At 41.9% G+C, this 14,561-nt stretch overlaps 1 protein-coding gene across 1 annotated transcript in view; it reads right to left on the bottom strand.

Moving 5' to 3' along the window:
* LOC144669943 (neuroplastin-like) overlaps positions 1-14,561 on the bottom strand; it is a 66,592-nt gene that overhangs the window by 17,636 nt on the left and 34,395 nt on the right. Inside the window, exons 4-6 of the mRNA XM_078532225.1 lie at positions 13,440-13,534; positions 2,734-2,811; positions 1,589-1,722 (exon numbers count right to left, since the gene is read on the bottom strand). Coding sequence (XP_078388351.1) covers positions 1,589-1,722; positions 2,734-2,811; positions 13,440-13,534 — 307 coding nt within the window. The remainder of the gene's footprint in view (positions 1-1,588; positions 1,723-2,733; positions 2,812-13,439; positions 13,535-14,561) is intronic.

Below are 14,561 nucleotides of genomic sequence, written 5' to 3'. Positions count from 1 at the left end.
ATGCCATTTCTAACCCGTGCCCAGGTCTATGGACTCAATGGGCCAAATGGCTCCCTTCCGTGCCATAATGACTCTCCCAAAAACAGGGAAGACCACTATCCCTCTTGACTTTCCCATTGGTTTATACAAGCCTACAAGCCCACATAAATGGTTCTATGCCAGTCTTGTCCAATGCAAGGCCCACAAAGCCTCCCAATGTGGCACCCGCAGAGGTAATTTTCAAAATGCCCTAAATGAAGTGGAAGATTCTGAAAGAAACTGTTCCTCCAATCACAGGCCATTTCTCTCCCACAGTTGCACACGTGGGGGAGGCGGCTGGCTGCTGGGCCAGAAAAGGCTGGAAGCAATGATGCGGGCGGGTGGGCTCATGGTAAGTGTGAAGAAACTCACTGTCCGGAGCTTAGGAGGGATGGCAGCGCGGGAGAGCGAGTGTGAGAATAAAGGTGGGAGGGAGAGAGAGAGAGAGAGAGAATGAGTGAACGTGGGAGAGAAAAAGTGAGTGAGCGATTGACTGAGTGAGGGCAGGAGAGGGAGAGAAAGAGCGAATGAGTGTGGGACTGTCTCTCTCTCTGGCTCACTCGCAGTCTTAAGATTCCCACTCACCCTCTCACACCAAATCACATCCAGTTACAGAGTGAGTGAGGGAGCGATCATCAAGAGATTGGGAACGAGCAAGCCAAACAGACTCTGTCCTTCTCACAATAATGGTGATCTTTATTAATTCCACTTTTTAAATTATCAATTCATTGCTTTGACATTGCTTTATTTTTGCTCAGCAAATTGTTTCTTTTCTCCACACCTCGATTTTTTTTTTTGAAATTCATGTTTAATTTTGTGCCAAAATTTATCTTGCTTATTGGCCTTGAGAAAAAAAAATGTGCCCCCCACCCCACCGAAGTGATAAGGTTGGACAAGCTTGTTCTCTGCTGATTTACTACTAAAACCATGCCAATCATTTGACCATTATCAGTTACACACTCCATAGCTCTATTGTGGACCTCACCATCTCTGATAATGTTAAGTAATGAAACACACAAATTAAGACATTTTCCAAGCCACCTTGCTAAACCCAGGGTATCAGTGACTGCTTCTGTCCTTAGTTAAGTTGTACACAGATTTGGCTACCGGTTTCTCCCACACAAATTGCTTTCAATTCCAGATTTATGATTTGTTAATCAAATTAAATTCCACTAGCCGCTGTGGTGGGATTTGAACCCGTGTCCATATTCTTTGAATATTTTTAAGGCAGAGGTGGATAGATTCTTGGTAAACAAGGGGGTGAAGGTCATCAGCAGTAAGTGGGGTGCAGATTTCAGGTTACAATCAGGTCAGCCATGATCTTAGTAAATGGCGGAGCAGGCTCGAGGGGCTGAATGCCCTACTCCTGCTCCTTGTTCGTATGTTCATAGCATTAGCCTGTCCCTGAATTACTAATCCAGTGACATTACCACTACTCCACCATCTCCCCCTAACCACACCTGATCAAATCATACCATCATTATCCAGTGAAGGATTTGAATTCAAGTAACCAGAAACAGAAGAGTAAACACTCCCATGATACTACTGAATTTCAGCACAGTGAACTCACCACAAATTCATCGTTCACCTTCTTGCGCCAGGTCCAAACAGGATATGGGTATCCTACAGACTTGCAGTACATGAGAGCACTTTGTCCCTCATTCTTATTCTCACTCCTCTTGTGACCAATGATTTCAGGAAGTGCTAGAACAGAAACCACAGCTAATTAACACACCTATACCGGAAGAGGGTGGCATTAAAGCCAAAGGCAGATTACTCCAAGTAAAGCACATTAATGGTTTATCAGCACTTAAAGCGCAAACTGATGGTGGAATTTCTTAGCTTCCTCCCAGCCCCCCCAAAAGGCATAAAATCAGTTAACAATCTTGTCACACTGTAGATTAAATACACATTTTAGCTGTTCTTTTAAGTGGCTAAAAAACTCAAATGGAAATGTGATTTTGTTTTCTGTTTGACAGTCAGGCTCATTCAGTATCATGTGTTGTGCAAAACAACGAACTAAGCCAGGAAGAGGTAGAAATGCCTGAATCCAGTTTGGAATATTTCACTCAGTAAATAGCTAGAGTCAAGTTATTTTCCATTACTGGCAAACTGAACAAAGCAACCTGCCAGTTTAACACCAGTCAGTTTACATCTCTACCTTAGGTATTTTGTGCCTTTATTTCTTGGCTTATCTAACAGTTTACCTCCTGTTGCGGTGCTCCCTCCTACCCACCAGTGCAGGTTTTTATTTTTAAAAGAAAAAAATTTCTACTCAATAACTGAGCATCTTCCATTTCCAACATGGATCTGAACAGTATACTGCCACTAATTTCAGTTCTGTAATTCAAATTAAAGTTAATACAATGCTGTTTTATTTAAATTGTTTAAATCAAATTACCAGATAATTTATTTTTAATCCCTCCCCTGACCAAGCAAGACACTAAATAACATGAGTGCACTTTATTTTAAAGTCAATAACTAATCCCACTGTCATGGTTCGGCTCTCTTGTGCTCAGGATCAACCGTTACCCACATCTAATTTTGGTTTGTTTAACATTCTCCCATCCCCCCAGAAAAAGATATCAATAGACCATATATGCTAAAACTACTTGGATTTATTTATAGCCAAATGGCACAGAAAAAGTGAATATAGCCCTGTTGGTTTCTTGGGAGAACTTACAATTGCAAGATTATAAATGGAAAATAACAAACCTCTGTTTAATTCATGGCATTCAGATTTCCTGCCAGGTTGAAGGAAAATTCGCTGGTACTTAGTTAGTCCAAAAGTCTCTATCATCCAGGATTAAAGACACAGTGATGTGAACTATTGCACAGTCTAGAACTGTGCAGAGCATGTACTCTTATATAACCTGGTTTCCAAGGACGTGTTAACATTGTAACCATACATTACATATAACCATATATAACATGCATAACCATGCATTTTAGAGGGGATTTGAGGAAAATGTTTTTCACCCAGAGGGTGGGGGGTATCTGGAACTCACTTCCTGAAAGGGTGGTAGAGGTGGGAACCCTTGCAACATTTAATAAGTATTTAGATGAACATTTGAAACGCCATAGCATACAAGGCTACGGGCCAAGTGGGATTAGGGTAGATAGGGCTGGATGACCAGCACAGACACGATGGGCCACAGGGCCTCTTTCCATGCTGTAACCTCTGACACTATAATTTAATTAGCACTGAGAACAACATATTGCTCAATGTGTCTCAACCCAACTTTAGATCAAGGTTGGAGACAGACAAGAGTCTCAGTCCCTATTTTCCCCTTCTGGTGCCATAGTTCACGCTTTCATTACCTGAAGAATTGACTTCTCCAATGTCCGAAAAGCTTTCCTCTGTACCAGCTCATCAAAATGCTGTGGTCCTTATCTTCCTTTGCATAAATAGTGAATGCACAGCATAGAAATTGGCCGTTTGGCTTGACTGCTTCATGTCAGTGTTTATGCTCCACATACTTCCTGCCATCCTACTTTATCTAACCCAGTCAGTATACCCTTCCATTTCCTTCTCTCTCATGTTTATCTAGTTTCCCTTTAAATACATCTATGTTATTAGCCACAAGTACCATATGTGGTAGCATGTTCCACACTCTGGTGAGGGAATACCTTATTGAATTTACGAATGACTCTCATTTATGGCCCTTAGTTTTAGATGCCCCAGTATTTGCAAGTATCTTCTTTACATGTACCCTCTCAAATCCCTTAAAGAATTCCTTTAGAATTAAGTTCCACATCACGCTTGCCAAGTCCTTTTCAAGCTCCTTGCTTCCCAACATTTTCCAATTTGGTTTAAAATCTGTTCATGCCTTTAACCCATCCTATATTTGCCACATCATCCAGCCTTGCACCCCAGCAGCAGCCTTCACTCCTCAAACTACTGATTTCTCATCACTTAAGCCCTCCGTTCCAGTGACGGCAGCTTTTTAATCAATTGTGAAATCCTTGGCCATTTCAGCAGTTATTCTTCATTGTTAGAATGGATATATGCTCCTCTGCATGCCTTTGCTTCTTTTGCAGTCTAGTGCTATAATGTAACTATACCACTGTAAGCCTAACACTTTATGGCGTGTTTTTCTAATGTTTCTTGGTCTACTTACGTAACGTTCTCGTTAAGTTGCCTTTCAATGTACTGCATGCACATGAAAATGACACAACAGATGAAGATCAATTGATGCTTCCAATCTGTTCCACATCATTGTACAACTGAACATCATGAACCCCATTGCTCCTCCTCACAATGCCTTTTGGAAAAGACAAAAAGGGTGTGGAGAGAGAGCAAGAAAGAGAAATCAACCCCTTAGGTCAATTCAAAGTGGGGAGGGGGGTGTGGTGAACTTAGATGACGACAAAAACAAGTTTCAGGAGACAACAGCTATGAGACACATGGCCAAATACACCACAAATGCCTTTTATCTGCTGAGATGTTAACCACTGCTTCCTATTGTAGCAAATCCACAGCCAGTGCTAATGTCAGCAACCTGTTCCAAAGATCAATGGTACTTAGCAAAAGGAACCCCTTGATACCTAGCCTTATAGCTATATGTTTACAGTTATGTTTACATTATTTACACATAAATTCCCTGGTTTCTGTCAACCTTGAATAGGTTATCCACATGATGTAACACTTCTATTATTTTAAAGATCTCTTCAAAGTCTATGCTTTTCTATAGTAAAAGGACCCAATTTATGTCCATCATGGTAACTAAGGGCCTTTAAATTGGTTATCAGCCTAATGTTCTATGAGCACTTTTCCACAGCCTCGATGTTACTCACCCTAAGAAAGAACCAGAGCTGCACACTATTCTACTGCAAGGCTTTAGATAATGACAGAATAGTGCCTTTTGCTTTTGACAAACTGCTGTCAGTATTTCAACTAATGTTTGCTTATCTTAAACTGAGGTTCCTCACTGCAACATTTCATCAAATGAACTGGTTATTATTAGCACCAACATACAGAAGGTTCCTAATTACTAAAGGTAAATGCTACTCATCTATCTTAGCTCAAGAGTCTCTATGGATTTTTCCCCCTTTTGTCAGTATACGCACCATTGAAGCAACAGCACCTTGTTTCGTGGTGGCAATGCAGGGGATAGGTATCCCAGAGACAAGGTGGGGCAGTAGGGGAAAGCGAATGGGTAGTTTGTTCCAGAGGAGCCAGGAAAAAATGCAGAATTATCACAAAAAAAGCCATTTGAGCCTTTGCTGAATTAATATAAAATAAATCCCAGGGTTCCATCTTTTCCCAGAGCCCTACATCTGTCTCTCCCTCAATTATATTTAAGATGCAATGATCTCTGTCTCAAATCACTTCCTGTGTCAAAGCAGTCCATGATCCAACAACCATGAATCAAGAAGTTTCTACCAACGTCCAAGTAGCAATTTTAAATTGATGACTCCCCTGTCACTGGCTCACTAACCTACTGCAACATTCAAATGGTGGAGACAAGTACATTTCAACATCAAGATTTTAAAAAATATTTTGTTCTTGGGACGTGTGTAACACTGGAACTTAATGCCAATTCACAAGAGTTAATTCCATCATGTGGGACTGGAGTCCTGTGTAAGCAGGTGGCACAGTTGGCAGGTTCCTGTCCCTGAAGGACATTGGTAAACCAGTGGGCTTTATGACAAACCAGTAACTTTCATAGTTATTTTTTCCCCTTGGTACTAGCCAACATTCACTGAATTCAATTTCACAACCAGCTGTGATGGGATTTGAATACACAGATCCCTGGATTACTGGTACTATAATGATTAGGCTGCAGAACCTTAAGCAGTTACTAAATGGTTATGTTGAGTCAAGTTTTGAGGGCTACTACACCCACAGAGGAAGAGGATACAATTAGGTTAAGAAGCAATTACTAACTAACATTTCACTAAGGCCTCCAAATTAAAGATGTTATTTTTAAAAGTGATATTAAAATTTCTAGATATGCAACTACAAACAGCAAAATTAATCTTAGCAGGGAAGCCAGAAAGAAAATAGGGGCGTTACACTTAAACCATAAGAAAATACTCTTGATTGCACTAAATTCAGAATCCATCCATTTGATGGAAGACCGCTTATTTAACTAAAATACAAAAGTGGAAAAGCTATACTCATGAGATTTTAAATGTAAAAATAAACTGAACATGCCCTGTTCATATATACATTGGCCCCACTTACATATAGCACCTGCACCAATCATGATTTTCTTAACCCAACAGTGATTTTGAATGATAGGAGGGAGCAAGAAAATGCGTCTCCTATCCTCCGGTACAGGGGTAATCCTTATAGAATCTGCTGGCCAGGTGCAGCCCTTGTGAGCCTTCAATATAGCTTTTAAGTGACTGAATGCAGCAGTAATTATTTTTGTTTTGAATTTTGTTTTGCCTGAAGGCAAAAATAAAAAGCAACATCTTTCACAGTTTGACATTGGAGTGAATTACTTAAAGCAGCATCGGAGGATTAAAACGGCATGAGACATGAAAGCATTCCTCATCCTGCATAGCAGAAACCGGATTCAACAGCTTAGCCATCAACATCATCGTGCAATTGCCATCTGTCATAGAAGGGCTTCCAATTACAAGCCGTAAGGAAAAATCTCGAAGGGCAAATGAAGGAAGAATAGGAGAGGTTTCTTTCAAAGCTATAATGCTGCAATTTTTAAACCACCCATTGAAGTCAAGAGATTGATATGCTTCAATGATAGCGGCAATCAGAAATGGTTTTTATCAATTTTAAAATGTATATATTCTAATAATCTTCTCCCTTTGAATAAGAATTGTCTCACACATTACTTAAATTTACACAATTTGCAGAAACAGGCCATTCAGCCCATCTAGTCTGTCAGTGTCTATGCTCCACACAACCCTACTCCTACCTTACTGCATCTAACCCTATCGACATATCCTTCTGGTCCTTCCTCTCTCACATGAGCCTATCTAGCTTCCTTTGGTAACTAGGAAGAAAAAGAAACCCAGCTCACTTTGCAGATACAATGTATTATAAAGCAGTTATACAAACTCTGATTGTGATCAAGAGTTTGCTTTCTATTACTTACCCATCTCCTCTGCTCCTGCGCACACAAATAAAAATAGCTGAAGCAAAATCCACAATAACACCCAAATGTGAGCCCACTTCTACACTGCAGTATTCAAATGACTGACCAGGCAATGTAAAGGTATTAGCCCCTCAACCTGCACTACCTGATGAAAACCTGCTAGCTATAAATGTTTATAACACAGAACCAGGTACCAAAAATCGCTGTAAATCATGATTTCAGTAAGGGAGCTAACCTTGAAAAAAAATCCTCGAAATATTTTTGAAATAGTTCTTGCTTAACACTGACTTCAATTTTGCAAGTAAGCTTAAGTTTTCCCTCCAAACCAATGAAAAACAAGTGTGGGGTCAGTTAAGCTTTAGTCATGCGTCAAATTTCCATTGGGTCCCCATATGGATGGAAAATCCAAAAGAAAGGCATAAATGGTGGAAATGAATCTTCTATCTTAATGTAGTCAGATGTAGTATGATGGACCTGAGTCTTGTGTACATGGTGTAGGGTTGTTATTTTTACATCTTTCTTGGGATGCGAGTGTCACAGGTTAGGGCAGCATTTATTGCCCAACCCTAATTGTCCTTGAGAAGGTGGTGGTGGTGGTGGTGAGCTGTGTTGTTGAACCGCTCCAGTGCATGTGGTGTTAGGGAGGGAGTTCCAGGATTTTGACACAGTGACAGTGAAGGAACAAGAATGTTGCACCAAGTCAGAATGATGTGTGGCTTAGAGGAGACCTTGCAGGTGGTCATGCTCCCATGCCTCTACTGCTCTTGCCCTTCTTGGTGGTAGAGATTGTGGATTTGGAAGGTGCTGTTGATGGAGCCTTGATGAGTTGTTGCAGTCCATCTTGTAGATGGTACACACCGCTGCCACTTTTGTCAGTGGAGGGAGTGAATGTTGAAGTTGGTGGATGGGGTGCCGATCAAGTGGGCTGCTTTGTCCTGGGTGGTGTCAAGCTTCTCAAGTGCTGTTGTAACTGCACTCATCCAGAGTATTCCATCACATTCCTGACTTGTGGTTTGTAGATGGTGGGCAGGCTTTTGGGAGCCAGGTGGCGAGATACTTGCTGCAGAATTCCCAGCCTCTGACCTGCTCTTATAGATGGCTGGTCCAGTTCAGTTTCTGGTCAATGGTAACCTCCAGGATGTTGATAGCGGAGGACTCAGTGATGGTAATGCCATTGAGTGTCAGGGGGAGATGGTTAGATTCTCTCTAATGGGAGATGGTCATTGCCTGGCATTTAAGTGGCGAGTTACATTTGCACCATACATCAGCCCAAACCTGAATGTTGTCCAGGTATTGCACCATATGGGCACAGAACGCTTCAGTATCTAAAGAGTCGCAAATGGTACTGAACGTTGTGCAATCATCAGCAACCATCCCCACTTTTGACCTTATAGTGGAGGGAAGGTCAGTGATGAAGCAGCTAAGATGGTTGGGCCTAGGGCACTACCCTGAGGAACTCCTGCAGTGATATCCTGGAACTGAGATGCTTGACCTCCAACAACCACAACCACCTGCCATTTGTGCTAAGTATGATTCCAAACAGTGAAGAGGTTTCCCTCTGGTTCCCATTGACTCATTCTACTAGAGCTCCTTGATGGCACACCCAATCAAATGCTGCCTTGAGTCACTCTCGCCTCACCTCTTGAGTTCAGCTCATTTGTACATGTTTGGACCAAGGTTGTAATGAGGTTAGGAGCTGGGGGTTCCTGGCAGAACTCAAACTGAGTGTCTGTGAGCAGGTTATTCCTGAGTAAGTACCACTTGATAGCACTGTCGACGGCACCTTCCATCGCTTTGCAGATGATCGAAAGACGACAGATGGGGCGGTAATTAGCCGGGTTGGATTTTCCTACTTTTTGCTAACAGGACATATGTAGGCAGTTTTCCATATTGCCGGGGAGATGCCAGTTTTGTAGCTGTACTGGAACAGCTTGGCTAAGGGCACGGCTAGTTCTGGAGATCAAGTCTTCAGTACTATTGTTGGAATGTTATCAGGGCCATAGCCTTTGCAATATCCAGTACCTTCAGCTGTTTCTTCATATATCACATGGAGTAAATGGAATTGAAGGCTGGCATCTGTGATGCTGGTTACCATCCACTGACACTTCTGGCTGAAGATGGCTGCAAATGCTTCAGTGACATGAAAATTTAATAATTTTCATTATAGTATTGTGATTTATTGTAAAGGTAGGTTAATAGTGGGGTTTGGATCAGTTTCTCTGTGTGGATGTGTGTGTGTGGGGGATTTAATTGAATTGGAGGCAGCTGGTCTAAAACTTTTGAGAATCAAAAGGGAAGCTAGGTTTGAAATGCTAAATACATAAACATGGCTGAAGTTTTAGAATGTGAGGCATGAGGAGCATTTTTAGATAAATCAGGTTAGTTTGAATCTCAAAGGGATGGTAAGGTGTTACACCTAGCTAAACAGTGTGTTTACTTTTCCCAAAGGTTACTGATAATATGAGTACAGTGAAAGATTTATATTATGGAAAAAGTAAAGTTGCAAATTGGAACATACTGGAAAAATGGAATTTACATTAAAAAGGGAGAAACATATGTAAAGGAGATGAGTTTGTGCGTAAGGGAGAAGGATTCCTAAGATCTAACACAAATATGAAAAGCCTCCAGTCTATATGCATCAAGTTGCTGTCTACAGGAACCGAAGCTAAGAAAACTCACTGTGAATAGTACTGTCCAGGGTATTGTGTCCTTTGCCTAGGTCTGTTGAAATTTATTTTGCTGTTGCCTTAATGGAGGTGTAATTGGGAGTCAGATTAATTAGGGGAGTTAGGATATAGTAGTAATTTGTAGACCGGGGATATGTGCTTAAAAACTTATCTTCTATTAATAAATGTTTAATTTAGTTTTGTAAAAAACCTCTAAGCCTCGGTGGACTTATTACTATTGAATTCAAGGCATGCATCTCAAAATAAAATACAAATTGCAAACAGTTGCAGCAGCTGTGTCAAGTTTCCCTCTGGGATTTGAGCAGCCCGGCATTTACCATCCGCTATGCCATGACATTCAGCCTTATCTTTTGCACTAATATGCTGGGCACCCCCATCAGCTGAGGACGGGGAACTTTGTGGAGCCTCCTCCTCTGGAAAGTTGTTTAATTGTCCACTACCATTCACAACTGGATGTGGCAGGACTGCAGAGCTTAGATCTGATCCGCTGGGTGTGGGATCGCTTAGCTCTGTTTATCGCATGCTGCTTATACTGTGTAGCACACATGTAGCCCTGCGTTGTAGCTTCACCAGGTTGACATCTCACTTTTAGGTATGCCTGGTACTGCCCCTGGCATGCACTCCATCACTCTTAATTGAACCAGGGTTGATCCCATGGCTTGATGGAATGGTGATGGGGGGGGGGTAGAGTCAGGCCCATGAGGTTATAGATTGTGCTTGAATGCAATTTTGCTGCTGCTGATGGCCTACAGCACCTCATGGATGCCCAGTTTTGATACTGAGTTCTAGATCTAGATCCAGTTGCTAGGTCGGTTTGAAATCTAACAACATGGACTATCGTCAATGTGAAGACAGGACTTCACCTCCACAAGGATTGTGCAGATGGACAGATGCATCTGCCAACAGGTAGATTGGTGAGAACAAGATGAAGTAGGTTTTTCCCTCTTGTTGGCTCCCTCACTACCTGCCGCAGACTTAGTATAGCAGATATGTCCTTTAGGACTTTGCCAGCTTGGTCAGTAGTGGTGCTACCGAGCCACTCTTGGTGATGGACATTGAAGTCCCCAACCCAGAGTAAATTCTACATTCTGTGTCCTTTTGTGCCAGCCTTAGTGCTTCTTCCAAGTGATGTTCAACATGGAGAAGTATGGTAAAAGCAAAATACTGCAGATGCTAGAAATCTGAAACAAAAACAAAAAATCCTGGAAAAACTCAACAGGACTGACAGCATCTGTGGAGAGAAAGACAAATTTAACATTTCGAGTCCATATGACTTCTTCAGAGCAGAGCGAAATGTTAACTCTGTCTTTCTCTCCACAGATGCTGTCAGACCTGCTGAGTTTTTCCAGCATTTTTTGTTTCTGATGGAGAAGTATCGATTCATCAGCTGAGGGGTGAAGAGGGGGGTGTGCGGGGAGATAGGTGGTAATCAGCAGGAGGTTTCCTTGCCCTTGTTTGACCTGCTGCCATGGGGCTTCACGGCATCTGGAGTCAATGTTGAAGACTACCAGGGCAACTCGCTCCCAATTGTATACCATAATGCGGCCACCTCTGGTGGGCCTGTCCAGTCAGTGGGACAGGACATATCCAGGGATGGTGGTGGTTATAAAAGCAAAAAACTGCGGATGCTGGAAATCCAAAATAAAAATACCTGGAAAAACTCAGCAGGTCTGGCAGCATCTGCGGAGAGGAACACAGTTAACTTTTCGAGTCCGTATGACTCTTCAACAGAACTAAGTAAAAATAGAAAAGGGGTGAAATATAAGCTGGTTTAAGTGGGGGGTTGGGACAGGTAGAGCTGGATAGAGGGCCAGTGATAGGTGGAGATAGCCAAAAGATGTCATAGACAAAAGGACAAAGGTGTTGAAGGTGGTGATATTATTTAAGGAATGTGCTAATTAAGGGTAGAAAGCAGGACGAGCAAGGTACAGATAGCCCTAGTGGGGGTGGGGTGGGGTGAAGGGAAGGGATCGAAATAGGCTAAAAGGTAGAGATAAAACAATGGATAGAAATACATTTAAAAATAATGGAAATAGGTGGGAAAAGAAAAATCTATATAAATTATTGGAAGAAAAAGGGGGTGGGGATGGAGGAGAGAGTTCATGATATAAAATTGTTGAACTCAATATTCAGTCCAGAAGGCTGTAAAGTGCCTAGTCGGAAGATGAGGTGCTGTTCCTCCAGTTTGCGTGCAGCTTCACTGGAACAATGCAGCAGGCCAAGGACGGACATGTGGGCACGAGAGCAGGGTGGAGTGTTGAAATGGCAAGCGACAGGGAGGTCTGGGTCATGCTTGCGGACAGACCAAAGGTGTTCTGCAAAGCGGTCACCCAGTCTGCGTTTGGTCTCTCCAATGTAGAGGAAACCGCATTGGGAGCAACGCATGCAGTAGACTAGTACAGTATGGTGGTGATTATGTCTGGGATGCTGTAAGATCCAATTCCATGTGTATGGCTATGTCAGGCGGTTGCCTGACTAGCCTGTGGGCTCTCCCAATTTTAGCACAAGACTCCAGATGTTAATGACTTAACAGAGTGTGCTGGGTGTGCCAGTGTCATTTTGGGTGCCTAAGTCGATTCCAGGTTTTATTTCTCTGAAGAAGAGTCGTATGGACTCAAAACGTTAACTCTCTTTATCTCTCCACAGATGCTGCCAGACTTGAGTTTTTCCAGAGTTTTTCCAGCATTTTCGGTTTTTATTCCATTCCTTTTTCAGGACACAAATTCAAATTTTTGACACAAGTTTAAGGTGAGGTTTAGGGGGGATGTGAGGAAAACCTTTTTTCCCCAGAGGGTGGTGATGGTCTGGAACGCGCTGCCTGGGAGGGTGGTGGAGGCGGGTTGCCTCACATCCTTTAAAAAGTACCTGGATGAGCACTTGGCATGTCATAACATTCAAGGCTATGGGCCAAGTGCTGGTAAATGGGATTAGGTAGGTAGGTCAGGTCTTTCTCACGTGTCGGTGCAGACTCGATGGGCCGAAGGGCCTCTTCTGCACTCTGTGATTCTGTATGTGGTGGGTTGATACAACTGAGTGGCTTATTAGGCCATTTCAGAGTCAACCACATTGAGTCACACATAGGCCAGACAGTATGAGGACGGTAAATTTCCTTCCCTAAAGAATATTAGTGAACCAGTAAAAACACAATAATGGTTTCATGGTCACCAGCTTTTAACTCCTGATTTATAATTGAATTGAAATTCCACCAGTTGCTGTGGTGGGATTCAAACCTGTGTCCTCAGAGCTTTAGCCTGGGCCTTTGGATTACTAGCCCAGTGACATTACCACTACACCACCACCTCCCCCAAGGCTGCTGAGCAAGAGAGGGATCTAGGCTTTATAGTGCATGAGTCATTGAAAATCTATGACCAATGCTATGGATTTATTGTGACAGCAAATACAGTGATAGGATATACTGCCAGGACGATTGAATATTAGACATGAATCCTTGCCACTTCTTGGTACAAGGCCATAGTCAGAATTAGAGGAATGTTGAATTATCCAAGAGTTATAGGGCTGGAGGAGGTGTAAGGCCATGAAGATATTTGAAAATGAGGGCAAGAATATAAAATTGAGACTTGGTGGACCAGAAGCCAATGAGAGTTATTCAGCGCAGGGGTAACGGGAGAACATTTAGAGTTCCCTACCAGGAGATGACAGTGCTTACCTTTGACATCAATGGAGGCATTGACTGAAGGAGAATTTTCAAACATGAAGACACAGTGATACTCTCCAGAACTCTCAGTTTTCGGTTTCTTAATCCTGGATTTCAAAGAGAGAAAAAGATAAAACTGAACTACTTTTGGACAAAGTTGGACAGAGCTTGCATAAATTGAGTTTTACAATTGAGGTAAACAGAAAATTGCAACATTTCTATTAAAGGATGTATCTAATTTCTGTCAACAAATGCGTATCATGGATATAACAGTGCTAACTTCATTTAAAAAACACACAAGTAAGAGATTGTGCAAAAATTGAAGCCATTACAGAATATGGATTATATTTAAAAACAAAGTTCTATTGCTATTTTTAAATCAAAACTCATGGTTAACAGTTTCTAGGCCATTCTGCCTGTTTATACACAATCCTGAAGTCGATGTGTTGCAGACCAAGCAAGCAGAGTTATCAATTTTAGGTTAACCCACAACTTTACAAGGCATTTTGATGCGCATAACACAAGATTTTTGCAGTCAAGCAGTTATGGGGCTGGACTTTTGCCTCCCAATGGAGGTGGTGGTCTGACTTTAGAAAAAAAAAATTGCCCTGCTGTTGAAAGTTAAAAAAAATCTAACCACCTGCTCCCTTCCATTTATCGACAGGTAATATGCTTTGAAATGGAAATGTAACACTATTTATTCTTTCAGCTCATGGTCTTGTAGCTGCAAGCTAATGTTTTGACTGTTGTGGACATTACGAATGTTTGACAGAGTTCCAAAATTAGTTCAGGTGTTCCAGTGACACAGCTGCTCAGGGCAATGATGGGGCAGTTTTAAGAAGTTGCAATTATGTAATCTGTCTTTGATGTGGTTTCTGATTACGTGATTGTTTGGTTACTCTACTTAATGGCCACTTAAGGATTAAACTTTTTCCCTATAGGCGAACGTTTTTTTTTTCTTTGCAGTATCAGTGACAAATGTTTGAATGAGTTTTACTAGATTGTTACAGGTGTAATTTTTCACCTGCATTTAAAAAAATTTACATTACTGTTGCATGGCTCCGGAGGATGGTGCATAGTGCATACTTAGTGACTGGCATGGAGGATACATGCAGGGACACAGAAGATAGTTCA

This window comes from Cetorhinus maximus, chromosome 30 (assembly GCF_964194155.1).
Source record: "Cetorhinus maximus chromosome 30, sCetMax3.hap1.1, whole genome shotgun sequence".
NCBI lineage: Eukaryota > Metazoa > Chordata > Chondrichthyes > Lamniformes > Cetorhinidae > Cetorhinus > Cetorhinus maximus.
This window is presented reverse-complemented; position numbering and strand designations above follow the sequence as displayed.